The sequence below is a fragment of the Thermobia domestica genome, chromosome 18 (assembly GCF_964235325.1).
Source record: "Thermobia domestica chromosome 18, izTheDome1.hap1.1, whole genome shotgun sequence".
In the NCBI taxonomy this organism is placed as follows: domain Eukaryota; kingdom Metazoa; phylum Arthropoda; class Insecta; order Zygentoma; family Lepismatidae; genus Thermobia; species Thermobia domestica.
The window spans coordinates 29,891,071-29,913,117 of NC_137471.1; the positions used below are offsets into that span (position 1 = coordinate 29,891,071).

Here is a 22,047-nt window from a genome sequence, read left to right on the forward strand (position 1 = left end):
AAACAAATATATCAAAACAGGAAAGAGTAATCGCAGATGACATAATTAGATTCCTAGCGGATGAAGAAGTGGAATTTGAAATGGAATACACTCTGGATATTCTAGAGGAGGCACATCTTGAGATAAACAATCAAGAAGCTAGTGTGGAAGCGGAATGATATGTGAATTGCTATTGGTCGAATACAGGGAGCAGGAATACACTTATGCTGGATACCTGAGAATTATTTAATAATGAATAGGTGCGAAGTAAAATAGCTCCACCTGGGAAATCAGTGGAAGTGTGACAAATTCCAAAAGGTACCACCGGCATATTTCAACCTTTCAACGTATTTTTTTTAAAACAATACAAAACATTCGCATACTATATGTGATTATGCAATAAAGGACGAACATTTCCATTCAAAACTGCATGACAGAGATACTATTGTCACTCTGCATTCCCTTGTGTACAATCAATTTCAGTCTCCTCGCTTCACAGGAATGATTCAATAAGCATTTTGTAAATCAGTATAAATGAGCCGATCGAATGGTTCGAAGTGCCGAAGAAGCACGCTTTCAATATTTCCGGCATTAACTTTTGTGATATTTGTGACGCTTCATTTTATATTTGGTGCTCATGGTACTCTGCAAAATTCTGTTTTGACCGTTTTATGAATGCTGAGGACTTGCATTTCTTGCATTGCCGTAATTTTGTCCAGTAAGAATGCTATCTCTGGAGCTATATTCATTGTCACTATAGTTAACTGCTATCTGCTACAAACAACGATTTTTTCAACATTGAAAGAACTGTAAGTCGTAAACCGTTCTAGATATGGACAAACTAATTAATGTATGAGATTGGGTGGAAAAAATCATTGTTGTTTGATATCTCACATGGCCCTCTTTCCATTTAAAAAAATTGACGTCAATCCAATATGGCGGATTTCAAGATGGCGGTCATGATCTGGAATGCCATAAAAACATCCCTCCTAACTCGATTTACACAGTTAAAGTTGTCCAGTAAGAATGCTATCTCTGGAGCTATATTCATTGTCACTATAGTTAACTGCTATCTGCTACAAACAACGATTTTTTCAACATTGAAAGAACTGTAAGTCGTAAACCGTTCTAGATATGGACAAACTAATTAATGTATGAGATTGGGTGGAAAAAATCATTGTTGTTTGATATCTCACATGGCCCTCTTTCCATTTAAAAAAATTGACGTCAATCCAATATGGCGGATTTCAAGATGGCGGTCATGATCTGGAATGCCATAAAAACATCCCTCCTAACTCGATTTACACAGTTGAAGTCATAACTATTGTTCCTCTATCTATTTCAAAAAAATATCGGTCTTGCAACTATCAGATTATATTATAGATGGCTTTCCCACATTCATGTTTCTATTTCGTTTTCCCATATTTCTAGTGCTCATTAGCAGCTAAAATTTTTCTCAATATCTTATATTCAACCCTACTCTAGGACAGTAGTTGTTTCCTTTTGCTAACGCAACGGCGAAGTGGTGAGGTCTACTTGTTAGTTTTTTTGCTTTGGCCCTCTTCTAGAAAGATTGTCCAACACTTGATATAAAGAATAAAGATCGCTATATTTGATGGTCGAACTCAAGCCAAAGAGAGGCCTGGCTTGACTCGGCTTGTGCTTTCTTTCTCGGTAACTACTGGTTGGATCTGAACGAAATGTTGTGGTCAAGTAGCCCATCATCTAAGGAATAAAAATCGCTATATATAGTGGTCGAAGTAAGCCAAAGACAGGCTTAGATTGACTCGGCTTGTGTATAGTGCTTTATTTCTCGGTAACTACTGGCCGGATCTGAACAAAACTTTGTAGTCAAGTAGCCCATTATCAAAGAAATAAAAATCGCTATATTTGGTGGTCCAACTCAGACAGACATCGGCTTGAATTGACTCAGCTTAGTTCTCGGTAGCTGCTGGCCAGTTCTGAACGAAACTTTGTAATCAAGTAGCCCATCATCCAAGAAAAAAAATCTCTGTATATGGTAGCCGCGCCCGGCCAGAACAGACGTCGGTATCAGAGGCCTGTGTTTAATAGCTTTGCACACCGGCAGCTTCAGAGATCTATTATAAACTGTCTTCCGTTTTTTCTATTCAGTATTTTAACATTTCGAGACATTGTCTTTTGTAAGTGTGGTAACCTCTGTGTAGCTGTTGTATGTTGTGTAATATTCCCAGGGTAGAGCTGAAAATGGTACATGGCTCCTCCATAGGAAAGTCCTAATGAAATGTGTACCGGATAGACTCAGATGTTTCTATCGTGTATTTGCAGGATGTAGCTCTTGATTTGGTATTGCAATTACAAACTCAAAAGCAACTTTAACAACCTTACTTACGAGCAACTAAAGCAAAACTTAAACCTCGTTATGCCGTCCAAAGCTACCACCTTATAAAATAGAATTGGAATTTTTTCAAATTCAACAGAGTGAAAATGAACCGATCAACGCATATTTTCTAAGGAAAGTTGAGGTCAATTCGACATCTAATGCCAGGAGCCACGGAGAAGCTGAAAATTCTGTTTGTATCATTAGGATTGCAACGAAACTTCTTATAAAAGATAGCTCTACCCTAAGATGCAAAGAATTTTTACAGTATGGGCAGCCAATGAAAGAAGATGCAGTCCTAGTGGCTGTACGTAACGTAGTCGCTAACGCTTTCGACTTCGGTGCGAGCTGTCTCGGCTTCGATTCCCGGTGGGGCACTCGGTCGAAAAAGTGTAAGAAAGCTTTGTCAGGCCAGCCCTCCTGAATGAGGTTTTCTTGGGTTTTTCTCATTCACACCAGACAAATGCCGGGATGGTACCGAACATAGAGGTCCCAGGCAGTTTCCTTCCCTTTTTCCCGGATAGTGTGCTCGCTGAGGGACGTCATCCCCCTAACGTGACAGGCTAACATGGCCCTAGATGGCGAAAGCCCAGAAATTTAAATCCTATACAAGATGGAATCCTAATAAACATAAAATATTACTGGAAGAATTTGAAAAAAATTACTTGTAAAACAAACTTGCAAATAAATGTGAAATTATGTATCACATGTAATTTTCACGGAGTTATCAGTAATTTTAAAAGAAAGTTCAATTATTTCACAATGATTGTACAAAAATTCTCAAATTAGTTGAACTCAAATGATGAGGGTAGTCAGTGCGTTCGAAACGTAAATTGAAATAAAATTTAAAGAATAAAATCTTTGAGTTTAACGTCCCACGATCATGCCCGTAAGGCTAAAGGAGACGATGATTAAAGCAAGTGAATGATGATGGAAGAATTGGTGAAATGAAAAGTGGAGGAAAAACGGGAGTACCCTAAGAAAACCCACGGACACGATGTTGTCCACCGCAAACTAACTTGGCCGGGGATCGAACCAAGAACCCCACACACCAAAGATAAGCGATCTACCACTGAGCCACTGTGGATCCCAATAAAATACACGAATGGAATATCAAGAAATGAGCTTTTTTTAAAAAAATACAAAAATCTGAAATTAGTTTATATGTACCCTGTGGCGAGTTATTAACGTTGGACAACAAACTAATTTCCTTCTTGTGAAGGTTGGAAAAAAGAGAGGAACAAGGAGAGAGATAAAAGGGGAAGTAAAGAAAGAATGTGATTTAAAAAAAATAGTGAAAACAGGAAATTGTGTGTGTGCGTGGTCATTTAGTCAATATAACATGGAAGCTATTTTATAATGAAACCACTAAATGCTTTGTAATTACCGTGCTTCGTTTACCTACCTAAGCTTTGAGGAACCACTTGGGCGTAATAATTAGAGACTGTTATACTACAAACACACATGATATGCACGTGTGGAGAGTAATGGGATACTGCTACACATTAATTTTTGGCTTTGTACAAGAACCGGGTCAAAAGATTTGGTCAACAAAACGAAAACTGCATTAAATAAAGTAGAACATCCTACATCTGTGTTTGTACCCGTTTGGAAAGGTTCTTAAAAGTCAAACTTGTCTCTAAAGTACCAAATAAGTACCTGCCTTGACAGATTAAGGACCACCAAAGCTCATTGCTTGCAAGGACATAAGTTAAATACTTGAATTTGACAGGTAATACGTTGCCACTGTTAGGAACATGTGTGTTGCTGTTATATGAGAAATTAAACAACAAAAGATACAATCGGTTACTTAAATAATTCGTCTGCCAATGTTAAGAATGTGTGTCTTACTGTTAAATGAGAAATTAAACAACAAAAGATACAATCAGTTACTTAAGTACGTGTGCCAGTATTAGGAGTACACTGAAAAAAATTGTAGGTGGCGTACTTAAAAGGTAGGTTACATGCGTATCTCCTGTAGTTTCTCGACTTAACGTACAGCAGACGTACAACTGAAAGTGCATGTTTTATAATACAGTGTACTTTACGTATGTTCCATCTATATGTACTTTCCGTATGAAACAATATAGGCAGTCAGGATCTTCCATACAAAGGGACGTATATAGTAGGGATGGCCACAAAGCTCCGGTTCCGGAGGTACCGGTTCTTGGAGATCCGGTTTTCAGAACAGGTTCCAGACGTGGATCCGAAAACCCGGTTCCAGAATCGGATCTTTGGAACCGGTTCCAGAACCGGATCTTAGGAACCGGTTCCAGATCTGGATAAAAAACTGTTCCGGAACCGGATCCGTTCAGAGCCGAAAATCGGTTTTGCCAGGAACCGGTTCTGGCCATCCCTAGTATATAGCATATAGCTGAGGAATGTAACAATTATATGTATGTGATTTACGGAAAACTGTTATATGTCAGACATCCTGCAACGGCATGATGTAACTTCTAAGGGCAGTGTGTATGTAGCATATGGATAACGTATGTTCCATACTGATTTCTGTAGTAAGCAAGAGGATTCCGTATATTTCTAAAATACAACGCTGTCTGGAGAACGGATTTTTCTCAGTGTATGTGTGTTACTGTTAGATTAGAAATTAAACAACACAAGTTACAATCAGGCACTTAAGTAACATGCGTACCTTACAGTGTTTCTTTTTCATGTACTGTAAATACAAATAAATGCATAGTCTGGTTTATGAAAACAAAAAGTATCAACTGCATCACAATTGCATTGTTGAAATACTTCTGACGTAATAAAATTCGTTTGTCTTAGAAACTATACTGACGATTTATCTGAAGTATGTAATTTTTTTTTCAGCTCTGTGTGAGCTATCGGTGGACATAACCGGATGAGGTAAAGAATAGCTACATATTTTTAATACTTTATAAAAAAAAACTATAATATTACTGTGTGCCATAATATAAAATATTAAGGTTTCTTATTGTCTGCTTCACTTAGTTCAATCGTTGGCCGCTAGAAGCAGCACACACAACGTAAACGAACATGACCGACCTATGATATGTTTGAGTGACAATCATGTATGTCAACTTGGATGGCATACTTTCTTCAGACAGTTTCTTTTCAGGTTTTGACATTGAAAAATCATTGGATTGTCTCTTTTCAAATTTACACATGTCGTGCTGTGCCCTTCTCATGCTGTGCTCCTACGGACTGCCTTGAAAAGAAACCAGCGTGGTCATGGCTCGTCGCTCGCGATTCTTCGGCTTTCTTCGATGCACACGAAGCGACACGAACTTCGCTTTCATCTTGCAAACCTTCTCGGGATGTGGTGTAGAAAAAGCAGCGATGACGACACATCTTGGCATGATATGTGTGTATGGTAGCGGCCGTGGTACGGACGGAGCATGGCAAGGGAACACCATGTTTACGTCAGCGTATGTGTGAATCAGTCTTTAGAGTGTAGCGTACCTTTCAGCACTGAAGCTATATGAGACAGTGATCTCCGTGGTACTATAGATGAAACTCTAGTATCTAAATATTGTGAAAGCAATTATTTGCCGACTAAAAGAAGCTATTTTTATTAATCTATTATTAAGTTTTAATTATAGTTATTAAATTGGAATTTAAATTATATAAAAAGGATAATCTGTATTTATTTTCTTCGTGATAATGTTACATAAAAATAAAATTTGTAAATAATAAGTTATAACCAAGCCTATAGTACATAAATATAAAGTAATGTACATGTGTGTGTACAGGTGTACCAAACTCCCTGGCTATAGCCAACTCTGTATATGAAAAAAAAAATGGAATGATAGTAAAGTTCTTGAAAATAGGTGGTTTTTCACTCTAAACTGTTTCCAACCCCCACCAGCCGTTTGGGGGTCCCGATTCGAAAGACTCCCTAAGTCAAATGAAATAGCATCGTTTGCAGTCACGTACCTATTGCCAACAAAAATCCATCCTTTCCCAGTTTTTCGTATTGCTTCGGAATTTTTGATACACCCTGTTATATGCATTCATTATATTACACATTCATCTAACAACAGTTGACACATGTTTGCACTCTACAATTGCAGACTGTGTGAGTGGGGGGGGGAGGGCGCGAGGGATACTTATATTGAGAACTGTGCTGATTCAATGTACGCTGATTCTCCACCAAACTCAATTGGTTAGTGAATTACAATTGTAGAAAAGTATTCATTTCTTTTTTTACTCGTTTTCTTTAAATATTCATAAAAAAACATGTTTACATTCGGTACAGAGCATGGGTTGGTTGTAGGGTGAGACCAATCACGTGAAGAGTAATCCATCATGGAATACTGCAGATGTTTTTTTTTTTTTTTTAAATATTTTTTCTTGTTTTGTTTCCAGCTGAGAATGCCTTTAATTTTCGGGAGAAAGAGGGAGAAATATTGGGTGGAATAGACACCATAAATCGTGTTTACGTAGTTGAAATAGGAACGATTAAATATTGATTTTGCCGACTTAAATGATTTATTAATAACCAGTGTCCGTGCTGTTGTAACCAAGATAAATATTGTACATACATTTGGGTTTTAGAAAACAATATATATATATATATATATATATATATATATATATATATATATATATATGTCTTAACAATGATTGTGAGTTATTGAGAACCTATTAGGCTTCCAAACTATGGTTTGAATTAATTTTCGGAAATCATATAGAGCGGCAATGTACGTCCGTCCATTCGTCCGTCTTTAACAGATATCAGAGTGATGATGTTAAGGGACAGCGGGGAAAGTTTTTTCTTTCTTTTTTCTTTTTCATCAAAAGATAGTTTGGGTACAAAATCTCGCTGGGCCGAAACCTCTCCTGTCCAAAACCTCGCCTGGCCAAAACCTTGCGGCCCAAAATCTCGCCGGGCCGAAACCTCGCCTGTCCAAAATCTCCCCACCCAAAACCTCGCGGAACAAAATCTCACCTGGTCAAAACCTCGCCGCCCAAAACGTCGCGGGTCAAAATCTTGCGGGGCCAAAACCTCGCCTGGCCAAAACCTCGCCACTCAAAAGCTCGCGGGCCAAAATCTCGCCGGGCCGAAACCTCGCCTGTCCAAAACCTCGCGCCCCAAAATATCGCCATACCCAAAATCTCTCCTGGTCTAAATTAAGCGAAACGTAGTGTCGCCTGGGAAGAAATGTCGTCAGGATAAAACCTCTTCACGACGATTTCTTCAATGTAGAATGTTCTATATTCTATAGAACACTATATGTATATATTTAGTAATAACACATAATTACATTAAAATAATGACAAAAAAAATTCTAATGCATGCTTTGGAAATCTATATATATATATGTAAAAATTAACATTTTAAAACATTTTTCTGACCAGAACAAAATGAATTATTTAATAACTATACTATTTTTGTTACAGTTTCAAGGACCTAACGTCCTCTTCATCAGACATTGAGAAAAGACAGATGATAATGTCATCTGTCTTTTCTCAATGTCTGATGAAGAGGACGTTAGGTCCTTGAAACTGTAACAAAAATAGTATAGTTATTAAATAATTCATTTTGTTCTGGTCAGAAAAATGTTTTAAAATGTTATTGTGATTATCCAGAACTATGGAGTATATTTAGTAAAAATTAAATGACTATGTTTGTTACATTATACCTCTTGAGCCATCCTACCGATCTCAATCAAATTTTCAACATAGATGAGGTTCGAGCCTAGGATGTCTTTTATAATTTCACTTTGTCGGCACAACAAAAGGGAGGGGGAGTGGGATATATATACACAGAGCCGCAGCTAGAGATTTCGGCGCCCCTACTCTCACCACACCAAGCTCTTCCTTCCTTTTTTAAAATTTTTACTTATAAGAAAAGCATCAGATATTGTTATACTACACTGAATTTTTATTAAGCTGCAGGCGAGATTTTGGCCCACGAGGTTTTGGCGGCGAGGTTTTGGCCATGCGATGTTTTAGGTGGCAAGGTTTTGGCCCGGCGAGATTTTGTCCCGGCGAGGTTTTGGGCAGCGAGGTTTTGGCCACCCGAGATTTTGGGCGGTGAGGTTTTGGCCACGCAAGATTTTGGGCGGCGATGTTTCGGCCGCGAGATTTTGTCCGTATCCCCAAAAGATCTTATATATGTTTCAATCAAAAGTTCTCTTGTACGCCTCATATCTAAAGAACTACATATAGTGTAGCCAAACCCAAACTATCAATTAACTCAGTATGATGTGCTTATTCCGTAGAAAATATGAAAACTTGATTTAGGAGTCGGGGCGTGGTGGCTCAGTAGTTGAGTGTTCACCTCCGGTGCTTTGGATCCCTGGTTTGATCCCAGCTCGCGCCGTGTGGACTTTGTGGTGGACAAACATCGTGTTTGCGGGTTTTTTCGGGGTTCTCCCGTTTCCTCTCACTTTCTTCATTCCACCATTTCATTCATTACTGATCATCACCGTCTCCCTTAGCCTAACCAGCATAAGTGTGGGACGTAAAACTGAAAGATTTCATTTCATTTTCGATTTAGGGGCCATTCAAAACTTTTGTAGCCCCTAATCCAAAAACTAATTGTTGGCCAAGATCAGAATCTTTTGATTTTTTATCATTCCTAAAATTCTTTTTGATTTTATATTCCAAAAACTGGTTTCACCTCTTCCCTTAATTGTCTATTCAAACCAATTTCCGGTTTCAACGTTCATCACCATACAACAAAGAAGATAATAGCAAACGCGAAGCGTTATTTTTTTTAATGGATCCAGCGCTCCCAGAATAGGTTGTCTCTCTCTTCTTATTTCTTTACTGAAACCGGAAGTAGTAGAAATCTACTAAAACTTCCGTTGTACTATTAATCTCCGTAGTGCCAAAACGATAAGCGATCGGGATACATTACTTTTTTTGTTGTTGTGAAGAATAAAAAATTTGAGACCATGGATGTACAATTAAGTTTTTACTTCTAATATTCTTATCAGCAACCAGGCATTGAAAAGCTAAAAAAAAAAAAAAAAAAAAAAACACTATAAAATCTCGTAACAATACAAGGTGTGATCAAAAAGTACAGTGAATGTAGTTACACACTGCCATCTATCGGTGTTGTACCCATTTCAACTTATAATCCCGGTAGCCTAAACCTTTGGAACAGTCAGTGTCGAGTTTGTACGAGTTGTGACGTGTTAGTTGTCTTGTAGAGGCAGAAGAGTGAGGACATGCTCTTGATTTTGAGTTAAACGTTCCTTTCAGCAGCGAAGCTATATGAGACGGGACCTACTGATTAACGTGGAATCCGAATTACATGAGCTCTCACCAGGAATCGAACCCGGGTCTCCCACCTCTTAGCTACGAAGAAGCTTTGAGGACGTGTTTAAGAGTGTCTTTCGCGCGCCAACATTAAGTTTTGTTCTAAGCTGCAAAAAAGTGCCGAGGAAGCTCACAAAATGTGAAAATTAGCGTATGGCGATGAAGCAGTGGCATTGAAGACTATTTACAAGTGATATGACCGATTCAAAAGCGGCAAGGAATCGGTTGAAAACGAACAACGATCGAGACGTCCTTCGACGTTAAAAATAGACGGAAACGTGCAAAAAGTGGCACAAATGATTTGTTCAAACTGGCGAATGACTATTCTAAAGCTTTCCGGAGTACTAAACATCTCGTATCGGTCAGTGATAAGCATTTTGACCGCCGATTAAATTGGATAAATAGCTTCCTTCTTCACCACGAAAACTCACCGTGCTCTTTAGATATAGCACGATGCGACTTCTGGTTTCTCCCAAAATTAAAACCATGCTTAAAGGAAAACGTTCTGACACCATTCCTAACATTGAGACGGCCATGACAGAGCAGCTTCCAGAAATGCTTTCAGATATGGATTCAACGTTGAGATAAGTACATTACTATCCAAGGACAGTACTTTGAAGGAGATTAAATCAAATTCCATGTAAGCTTATTACTTTATTCCTAATAAAATTATTCACCACATTTTTTGATCATGCCTCGCATACTGTATTGTAACTGAATTTCAAATAAACAGCAGACAAGTTTGCTTCTTCCTAACTTCCGACACGCACAAGTGTATCTTTTTCGTCATTGCACAGTGATTTACATTTTTTAAATCAGCATTACGTTTGATTTCCATGTGAGTTAAAATCAGTGAACACATTAGGTTGAGGAGAACAGGTGAGAGAGGAGAGAGTGGTGTTTGAGAAGAAGAAAGTGAAAGTGAGAAAAGTTGTCTAAGGCCCTACAGAGAGGCGCCAAAGAAAATTTGCTATCAGTTTCATAGTAGCAGAAGCAAGTTCGAAAAATGTGGCTGTAAAGAAGAATCTAGAAACCCAGAATCGATTAAACAAGCTGTTGTCCCGTTGCGTTCAGCCCCTACGCTGAATAAGGCCCATGCAGTATCAAATTCTTAAAAGATTCAATGACAGATCGTCTTAATCATTCGTCTCACGAGGGTCACGTGAGACTTAAGATCTACAAGCGAAACACAGAGTTATTGGAAGCAGTCCGGAAATCATCAGGAGTAACATTTAACTTAACTCCCATTAGGTCTCCCCATTTTACCTTCCTCCATTGTCTGTCATCTTCATGTTTGTTAAGAATTTGTTTCATTTCATAGACTAGGTAATTTGATCCCAATTTTAGTTGTTAAGTCCTAAATCCTAGTTTAGGGTATGTCAGCACGTTTTCTTGATCATTTCCTTGCTAAGAATTTAGCTACAGATGTGGCAATCCCCAACTGCACAATACGGATTCAGCTATCGAACAAGAGATTTTATTTCCACCGCTTATCCTGCTCAAACCACTTTTATCACTTTTGTAAAAAGTTTCGGAATTTCCTCCAGGCGAATGTCGGAATGGTACTTTAGACCCTGCTCCACTCTTTTTCTTTCACATTCTTCTTAATGTTGATTGATTATGATACGGACAAGGTGACTCAGAGCTAATACGCTCAACTTTGGTGTGAAGTATCGCTGAATCAATCTCAGACGATGTGACTTTTGGCTGGACTTACTTACGTGGACAACATTTAGTTCTTTGGTTTGAATTTTATTTCTCCCACATTTTCATTCCTCCAATTCTTTCATTATAATCCGTCTATGTTATTCTAAGCGTGAGATGTTAATATTTTTTTTTGATTTGTTGATTTGGAGTTATTTTTGTCCCGTTTAGCACCGAGGCTATATGAGACGTGATCCTAGAACTTAACGTGTATTCCGAACTTTTTGAGCTTCTACCGGTAATCGAAATCGGGTCTGGCATACGCAATCTACGTCGCCACGAAGGAATTCACTGGAAAAAAAAATATTTTAATAATTCCTATGTGAATTGCTCTCCCGGAAAGTTTAATAAATAACGTGGACACAGTAGTATAGTGGCAACACCGTTGGACTCATGTCTGCGTGGTCCCCGGTTCGATTCCCGGCCAGTGCTTTACAATTTTTTTTTTCGGCATCCACCCAGGTTCGTGGGGCAAACTAGGGAATCGCGTGAATAAAAGAAGTGACGGTCACTAAGTATTTTTAGAGACAGAGCGACGCAGCGTACTGACCCACGTGTTCGCCGCTAGACTGGACGTAGTTCAGCCGATCGCTAATAGATGGCGTTTGGAGTGGCTCAGCCCTACAAAAGGGCTGTTACACCAAGTAGTTTCATGTGGTTTGTGAAAAAGACAGAGAGAGTCCGTGCCTCCACATTTTAGGAACTTAAGAGGCCTCATCCCGGCGAAATTAAAATACCGCTAATTTTACAGTAATTATATGATATCTTCAAATAGATAAAAAGATAATCGAAATGTGGAACAAGAGCGCCCTAGACAATATCATTTTACATGAGATACCGTTATCACAACTCACTTATCTGCTTTCGATTTCGAGCCATTTTGAAAATCGGCATTTATTTTCGCGTTTTCTAAACAGCTGAAAACGGAAAGCCACTAGGTGACTTGTGATAACGGTACCTCACGCAAAATAATATTGTCTAGGGCGCTCTTGTTCCACATTTCCATTATCTTTTTATCTATTTGAAGATATCACATAATTACTGTAAAATTAGCGGTATTTTAATTTCGCCGGGATTAAGACTCTTAGCTCTGTTCAATATAGCTTTACGTTACTTAAAAAAAAAAATATTCTGAAAGAAATCTTTTATGAAAAACGAAACTCTTGAATATATTATGCATCGTACGTAATATACAGTATATAATGATTCACAAACTTTACGGTGAATTTTAAACCAGCCACCTTCAATGAAATAAGCACTGTAATACAAGGTGGTATAAAGTGTAATATAACTGAAAATTAAATATGTATTTACCCTATCGTTTATTCATCATATTTTACGTCAAACGCATGCATACATATCTTCTCTTGAGCGGTAAATGTGAAAAGGTTGTGCTTGTCGAGTTTTTCGTACCAGACAGCTTCTAAATTTTCATGGAAACTTGTTTTTTTTTTAAATATACATATATACTATATGTGATGTTATATATATACACGCTTTCACTCTCTGTTAAAAAGAACTGGAGACTTAGCGATTAACGTGTAATACAGAAGGGTACTCCCAAGAGAATCCCAAAAGCAGAAGCTAATAAAATGGCTTCCCATATGGTGTATGGAAGGAAAAGTTACAAGTTAACTTTGGACACTGCATATGCATATGTTTTACACTACTTTATAGGAGATTTAATTTTTGCTGAAGTGGGAGAAGGTGTAGGGACGAGGATTTTCAACGAAATTTAATATTTCTTTTTCAGTGTGAGTTCTTTCAATGCGTTACGGTCTAAAGTTGTGTTATAAAGTTGTGCTATCCTAACGCCAAGTAATCGCAGGTGTTTTTTTTTTGTTTGTTTGTTTGTTTTGAAAGTAGTATACATAATTAATTATATATAGTATTGGTGCAGGGATCCCCGGAGGATTTTTTCCAGATCACACGGGGGGCAGAAATGGCCGATTCCAAGGGGGCAAAAGACCGACACAGTCGCTAATACACGCTCACGTTCATGCAAATGTGAATATGAGCTCCCTCGTGTGGATAAGCGGTTAGCGTACGTGCCTTTCGCGCGGAAGACCCGAGTTTCATTCCCGGTGGAAGCTCAAGTGATTCGGATCCCTTGTTCAAAGCCTGACATACTAAAAATAATACAAAATTTGCCATTTTTCTTTTGCCTGTTTATTCATAAGTAAAAGGAGATATTGAAATGCAACTTAGCATAGTCATAGATAATGTTATTCTACAACAAAAAATATGAGCCTGAAGAATTTTAAATAGTTAGAAGTTGGCAATTATAAGTGTAGAATTGGCCGAAATCATAGCATAGCTGAATTACTACATTTTTACTTGCTAAACTCTATATAAAAATGTGTAGAAATTGGCAATACTGAAGACGTTTGCTCAACTTCACGTAACCATCAGAGCATGCGCAATAAACACTTGCCCTGTATTGCTTTAGCTACTGGAATAACCGGTTTACAGTACACATTGCGAAACGTATCAAAAAGTTATACGCAGTGTTGCCAAATGTTGATATAGATTTACTCAATTGTTTTGGTACAACCCTTTGTGTATATCTGTTTACGCAATACAATAATACTCTCTTCTTTAATGTTTAATAATAAACTTATTTCTGATTTATGTCTTTTCTCGACAGATTACTACCACTATCGGATTAAGATAAAACTCAACAATTACACTGAACTGCAGAAGAGCTCAATTGGAAATACTCCAATTAATAAAACAATTGAAGCACACGTGAGTATCTCCTTTTTTTCTTTCTTTTTTTTTGTGAGCAATATTGTGTTTTTATGCAAAAGTTTTTTTTTTTAATTACAAGAATAATCAAATGTGATTTTAATTCAGGGGCGTCATTTCAGATTTCGCTTGGGGATTGCAAGAACACCACCGACATAAGAATTTCATGTTTTGTACTAGTATATTAGTAGGCAATCTATTAAAGTATATATGTTCCTCAAACTCTTGGGGTGGGGCAATTGTACCCTCCTGCCCCCCTAAACGACGCCCCTGTTTTCATTGTTCTGCTCTATGGTATATTTTGGTAGGACTGAAGACAATAATAAACTCAGATGATATTTATGAGCAATTATCTGATTCCATTCTGAAGGAGTATCTACAGCAATGGTCGCCAAACTTAAAAAAACTTCTGAAATACTGTACCGCTTTTAACTCTTACTGTGAGCTATCAAGCAAAAGAACAACCAACTTAAAAAATATCTTTCATTTGTTTATTACCTTTAAACTTACATTTCTAGTAAATATGGAATCAATTTTAATTAAATTATATATAACAAAAATGAAACTGAAATTGAATTGTACGTAAGAAGGAAATTGAAGTGTAGTTAGTAATAAATAACAAATATAATAATAGATTTTTTTAAAATCAAACTTATTAACATTAATGAGAAGGATGGAATTCCATCAAGTTTTTCCTAGAAGTCGAATCCCCCTAGATTTAGCGACTTTTACCCCAAAGTGGCAACACTGATCAAGGTTTAGCCAACCTGAGCGTTAACACGATCTACCGAAAATGTCCCCGTGAGCTACTAGTGCCTCGCGATCGACGGTTTGACGATCACTGATCTAGAGAGTTCCCCGTGACAAAAAATCAAGCTTTTCTTAAAGAGTTCGCTTTAACTGCTAAACGAACTTAAATTTGAATCGAATTTTCTGTTTAAGGGCTCTTACCACTGAGCTACCGTGCCTTTCCGAAAATAATTTAAGTTTTCCATTGTAATTTATTTCTCCATGTAGTCCTTTGAAGTTCAACTTACTTACCCCCAGCGTTTCTTTGGTTGTGCAAAATGAATTTCTCAGAACTTTCAATATGCTCGTTTCCTTCCTGTGTAACTTCTTCATTTGACTCGATTTTTAATTCTTCCAGGAAATTTTTGAATTTCTGAATTCGATGGTAGTCCGAGGGAGCAACATCTGGTGAATCGGCAGGATATGGAAACAATTCAAATTGCAACTTGTATTTTTTTTTTTTTTTTTTTTTTGCTCATCGGTATGGCCTTTTCCCTACTTTGAAGGGAGTCCACGCTACACTCTTTTTTAATACAAAATTTGCTCATTTGCAAAATGAAGTAAACCCGCTGAGCTGAGTTCAAACTTTTGGCTATTGCTAACTCGCGCTCTTTCAACTAAAACCAAATAATGGTCTACATCAATGCTTTCGGGTGTCACAGCTGATTTCGAGGCTTCAGGACGTGCAGCATTTTCAACACTTGTTCTGCCACGCTTAAATTAATTTACTGAAAGTTGAACCGTTTCGTAGCAAGGAAATGAGTCACTCAATGTAGATTTAGAAAAAAATTCTCAGAGGAATTTCCTTCACTGTATTCCCCTCCAGAAAAGAAGAATCACACCATAGATTCCAATTTTATCCATCTTTCACTGTTATTTTGAAATACCTCTGTTTAAGCAACTGCCAAACAACGAATTACGTCAAAATAACTTACAAGTAAAAGCACAGACTATTTATTCTTGAGTTAAAATGATATTCCGGATTTTAATCAGTATTTTCTTGCTTTCAAGAACACGTATGTAAACAGAGATTACACACACTGATTGATCAACTCTAAAGTTTTTTTCTAACATAAATATTCAATATACGATCCACGAGTTACGTTCCTGTTAAACTTTTCGTAGCAAGTCAGGGTCAATATCGCCCACAGCTGCTAGAGGTGGATCTAGCCCAGGGCGGTAGGCCCCAGTCCCCAGCTTTTTGAGTGACAAAAACAATTGAAGCTATTATTTATATATTTTCGAAAGTTTACTATAAACTCATGAAATCCCTACCATAGTCTGGGTTCTAGTTGACCCTTTCCCCCTCCGGCAGTATTTACCTTTTAGATCCGCTTCTGACAGCTGCAGTGATGTGCTCACGCAATTGACTACAGTTGTAGCAGTTGGCGGCACAAATACTATAAATTTTCTACAGAAATGCTGTTGGTCTTACACAACGGACTAGTAGTCGCATGAAAATCAAGCGCACAGAACGCTCTCTGTGGCGTACAGAAGCCATATTGGTCACCTCAACTAAACTGCCTCCTGGTGGACGTCTACGTAACTACGCCTCTGCAATAGAAAGAGAAAAAAAAACTTTTTGAGATTATACTGCAAGAAAAGCACATTACTGTTCGAATAATGAATTAACGATATCGGGAATATCATTTTGACTCACCCGGTATATATATATATATATATATATATATATATATATGTGTGTGTGTGTGTGTGTGTGTATGGCGTTAGCAGCATCTGTTATAGCCGTGCGCACCAACCAAGGGCGCCGATTTCTCTGTAAATTTGGGGGGGGGGCATTCAGATGCAGAAGGTATATATATATGAAGATTTTAAGACAAATTGCACTTAAATTATGCCAAATATTGTATATCCATAAATAAAGTAGGGGCCCACATGAGCTTTAGGGGGCGGGCCCCCTCGGCCACCCAGGATCGGCGCCCTTGGGATCAACGAAATTTAAACGAGCGTTCATTCAAATGTTCAGCATTAAACTATCAAGTGTAACCGTGTTTCCAGGACTTTTGTTCCACCATTGAAAGTCAAAGTTTAGTACATCTCGTTTAAATAAACTTCTGTCAATTTGTAAAATCGACTCTCATTGGTTGTCACCTTTTGTCTCTAATATTTGTTTAAGAAAGTAACAAATGAAGAAAGCATACCTCGTGCCGTTCTTTTCGACTTTCGAGATTGTGTGCATAGAGTTGTGAGTAGTCTAATTTCAGTGATCGTAATTGTGATGGAAAAAATAATGAAACCACGAGCAAAAAATGTTTCCGAACACGTGATATGTATTGTAATTTCATTAGTGGAAAAATACAAAGACATTATTGAATGTAAACAGACTGACTTGGATCAACGAAGTTTAGACCACCAAATTCGGCCGTTCAAGCTAAAACCAAGTTTATCAACCATTTGCCCGAGGCCCTGAACGTTGTTGGTACAACAGACATTTTCACCGAGCTTGGTTATGACCTTCGTTCAACAGTTGAACTTCGTTGGTGCACACGGCCTATAGTATGAGAACTACTTTTCAAACCATTCTCGTATAATACAGAAATGCCCACATCGGAAATTTCCAAGGGCGCCCATCAAGGGGGAACAGGTGGGGCGTTCGCCCCCTAGAAGAAATTGTACTTCAGAATATCGAAAACCTAATAGAATTTTTACATTAGTTGCAGAAAAATTTGAAACTATATTTGAAACGTCGCTTATACTTTCCCCCCTTGGAAACTACAACATGGGCGCCCTTGGAAATTGTACAATACATTATTCTCGTACAATACATTATTCTCGAATATATATAAGACGGAGTAGAGGGAGCCGAAATATGTAGCTACTAGCCTCACGTCTCGCGCCTTCCTAGATTATTCAACCTAGACGCTAATCCAAACTTCCGAAGTACTTCTTTCAATTAGGTCAAATCAAAGTAACGTTCCAGCAGGCCCGAAACCAGCCACAGAGGTTTGGGGGGGCATGGATATGTTAGGGGGACAAATCATTAAAATTTCTCCTAAAAATTGTGTTTTCTATTATTAATAATAGCATTTTGTATTGAGGTCTGGAGGGTTCATGAAAAGTTTAGGGGGGCCAGGCCCCCTAGCCCCCCTCTGGTTGCGGGCCTGCGTTCCAGTAGAAGCGTCAGGAATTAACCAAATACACACTTTTCCATCAGGAGATCGGAAAGTTTGATGATCTGTCGTGATGATCTGTCTTCGATCTCTGAGCGAAGTAGCTCAAATGGTAAGAGTGTTGGCTTCGCATAAGGGAGGTCGTAGGTTCGATTCCCGCTGCCTACGATCCTGACTGGGCTTTTTCAGGATTTCCTCAGTCCTCCCAGTCAAATGTCGGGATGGTACCTACTAAACAGGCCCTGGCGGATAGCCCTACCTTCCCAAATCAAAAAGTCAAACGTTGTTTGAAAATGAATTTATAAAGTTGCCTAAAAGATGGGAGGAAATAGAGGAACAAAATGAAGCAGTAGATATCTAACAAATTTGTAGATAAAAATGAAAATCTTATATTCAGTTTTCACACAGAAATAGAAAAAAACATTCTGACTAATAGATTAGGAATAAAATGACAGCATTAAAGAACTAGAAAACATTATTTACGTGGTTTCTGTCATGTATTAGAGAAACATTTTTCCTTAAATACATTTACGTATATTTAACTTTGAACGTTTGCAAATGTCACAACACGTGATATTTTTAAAAGACCTTTTATGGATGAAATATATCCGTGGTCTGTGAGTTGTTGAACTTTAATGCAGATCTTTATTTATGGAACATGTGAAGAGGATTTTCCGGTCATTGGGTATATTTAGCAATTACTTAGATACAACCTTTATATTAAAAGTTTTCAACCCTTTCCAACTTAGCGCCCTCTCCTCCGCTATCTTTAACCATTCCACCAATGCACAAGCCTGAAAATACTTGGACAAAGTACCTGAGAACCAGGAAAATGGTTCTAGCTTTTAAAATAAGTTTTGAAGAAGTGTAAAGTTAATGGGTGACAGTTTCGACTGCCTTTACTTCGAGTTCAGCACAGGCCAGTATCCACGGAGGTCTAGGGGGCCGGTCCTCCTAAAGTTTTACTGCTCCCCCCTAAAATTTTTACGGTAAGCTTGCCAATGAACTATATGGTTGTATCAGACCCCCCACACTTCTACCGACCCCCCACTGCATTTTTGGGCTGGCTACGGGCCTGGTTCGGCCTTTAGTGGGAGTAAGATCCTAAACACTCCTGAGTGTTTGAGTGGGAAGTAGGGAATGGGTGACAGTAATAAACTCTGACCAGTATTACAATATTAGTATCGAATCCATAGTTTTTAGTGTCCCTGAGACGAATAATAATACGCTCAGTACTTTTAAGTCCACTTGAAGAGGTATTGTAAATACAGAAAGAGAGAATCATTAAATTGGACAATTATTTACGATTTACGAGTATTATAACCTTTGTATTGTGTAATGGAAAATATATTCTTATTGGCTACTAAGACTTAAAACGGGAAATGCTGTATTTTCGGCTGTTTGATAGTATAAACGGTTACTAATCGGTAACTAGCGCCTAAAATATAGCATAATTTTAAACTTGTTGTAATGCTATTACACAAGGGTGGTCACTCACAAATGGTCAAGTTTACAGCATCACAATGTTTAAATGAAGCTAAATCTGCTATCTGTTGAGATTATTTTTTATGTCCATTACTTCAGACTGCTCTATGCCACTTCACATTATTACATTTCTTTTGAGAAACAGAAAAAAGCTTTTTCTGTTACTTTTCGTAACAGAACTTTCTTAGACCACATAGGCTCTTGACGGCCTGATACAGTTAAAGGAGCTTATTTGGGGTGTAAGTTTGTCAGAAAACATGTGATGACTTTGGCATTGAGACTCAGTTTTCCGTTCAGACGAAATGAGTGTCATTCGACTCGTATGCATCAATAATTGATACGACATTTTACTGAAAATTCATTTTTAAATCTGCAAAATTAACGAAAATTTGTCGCCCTAGCCACAAAGGTAGTTACTGCACTCGTATCTACCAGTATATCACTACCAGCGAATCGGTGCAGATAGTAACTAAAATGGGGATGTAGTGGCTCAGTCGTAGAGCGTTCACCCCTGGTACATGGGGTCCTTGGTTCGATCCCAGCTCCCACCAAATAAACTTTGTGGTAGACAAACACCGTGTGCGTGGGTTTTCTCGGGGTTCTCCCGTTTTCTCCCACTTTATTCATTCCACCATTTCATTCATCACTCATCATCACCGTCTCCTTTAGCCTAGCCGGCATAAGCATTTGACGTAAAAGTTAAAAATTTCATTTTTGTAAGTAAAATGTAAACGATAATGTTACCAACTTGCAATTAATGTACCACAGATCTTATTGTCCTGTTCATGAAAAACCACTTCACGCATGTGCTCCAGTTGGACAAATGCAGTTTCAAGTTTCGGAAGTTATTACCAGAGCATTTTAACTCACCCGCACAAAAGCATACCTACCCTCAATATTCACATTTTTCGAAGAAAAAGAAATTTTTTTTGTTGAACTTCCCATAATCATGTTCTTTAGGCTAACGGAGATGAATGATCAATGGTAGCAAATGACTGTAAAAGTTAAATTGTTTGTGCTGTTCCACCGGAAATCGAACCCGTTACTATGTCCTCCAAACGTACACTAGACCAACGAAAAGGACTTTCACTTTCCTCGAATGAACGTTTATCTGTATTCTCTCCTAGATGAAAGTCGAAAAAATAATTTATATGTCAACCGATAACATATTCGTGGATGAAGACATATTCGTGGATAACATATTCGTCCACGATAACCGGTAACATATTCGTGGATAAATGGCGTAACATACATGTGAAAACCAAACGCAATTCATCGTAAAGCTTCTTGATCCTTGACTTTAGCTTGATTTAAACTTACACTTATCGAGCAAATCATCGTAAAGTTTCTTGAGCCTTGACCACACCTTGATTTAAACTTAAACTTATCACGCAATTCATCGTAAAGTTTCTTGAGCCTTGACTTTAGCTTGATTTAAACTTATCAAGCAAATCATCGTAAAGTTTCTTGAGCCTTAACTTTAGCTTGATTTAAACGTAAACGTATCACGCAATTCATCGTAAAGTTTCTTGAGCCTTGACTATAGCTTGATATAAACTTAAACTTATCACGCAATTCATCGCAAAGTTTCTTGAGCCTTGATTTTAGCTTGATTTAAATTTAAACATATCGCGCAATTCTCTAAACTATCGACTTTAAATTAATGTATTAGACATTGGCATCGTTATCCCTTCCTTTTACAGGTTGTTCCTCTTTAAAAATGGAATCGAATAAAATATAACCAATTTTTATGCACGGTAGAAACTCATTGAATTGTCAATTGTGCTATGTTATTCTTGCACTGCTAATTTCCATGTATATATTGCTATCTACAATATGTCTTTATTACTGCAGGAATGGTGAAGCGTTCCTAGCAATTATATAATTTATGGTTTCTTTATTAAGCGCGAACAGATCAGACTACTTACAACGGCTAAGCTGCAACTTTTTTTTAATAAAGCATTAAATACAGTACAACATCGAGATTCTACATTCCCTTGTCCCATTGCAATCGCCCAGAAACTGAAGTAAACATAACACTAGCGCCCTCAGCCAAAATCGGCACTGCTATCCTGGTGAGGTAATACATCACAGATTGTTACGACTTATGCTGGGAATTCCAGATGTTTCTAGAAAGTGTCGTGAATACAACCTGTATCCATTTATCCCGGGTCAACTAGTTACCGTTGGCAAAAATCTCTTTATTTTTATAAATTTAGCAGATTAAACTTGAATTTTTGAAAAAAAAATGTCATTTGAATGTACACTCATGTCATAAATTATTGTCGCATGTCTATAATTATGTTGATGTGGGAATATAAGTTGATAACCGCCCGGTATTTCTTATAATGTTAGTATGTGTATAATCGGCAAAGACATGTATGTGGCAAATTTCATTTCAAAAGAGCAGTAAATAAGAACAATAAAACGAAAATAAAACTTTCTTGTCCATTTAGAAACATTTTGTTTTACTCATTCTAATTTTCGTATTTATAATTCTTTTCCTATGAAATTTACCACAAATATTCATTTCCCGATTATACACAGAGTATAAGTATTAAAACTACTCTGGAAAACCATTCTCCAATTATATTCTTACAA

General features: G+C 37.6%; 1 protein-coding gene across 3 annotated transcripts in view; it reads left to right on the forward strand.

Moving 5' to 3' along the window:
* LOC145675726 (uncharacterized) overlaps positions 1-22,047 on the forward strand; it is a 1,359,799-nt gene that overhangs the window by 1,111,130 nt on the left and 226,622 nt on the right. For all 3 annotated transcript variants that reach the window (XM_081746346.1, XM_081746345.1, XM_081746348.1), the window contains one exon: positions 13,941-14,041. In XM_081746346.1, coding sequence (XP_081602472.1) covers positions 13,941-14,041 — 101 coding nt within the window. The remainder of the gene's footprint in view (positions 1-13,940; positions 14,042-22,047) is intronic.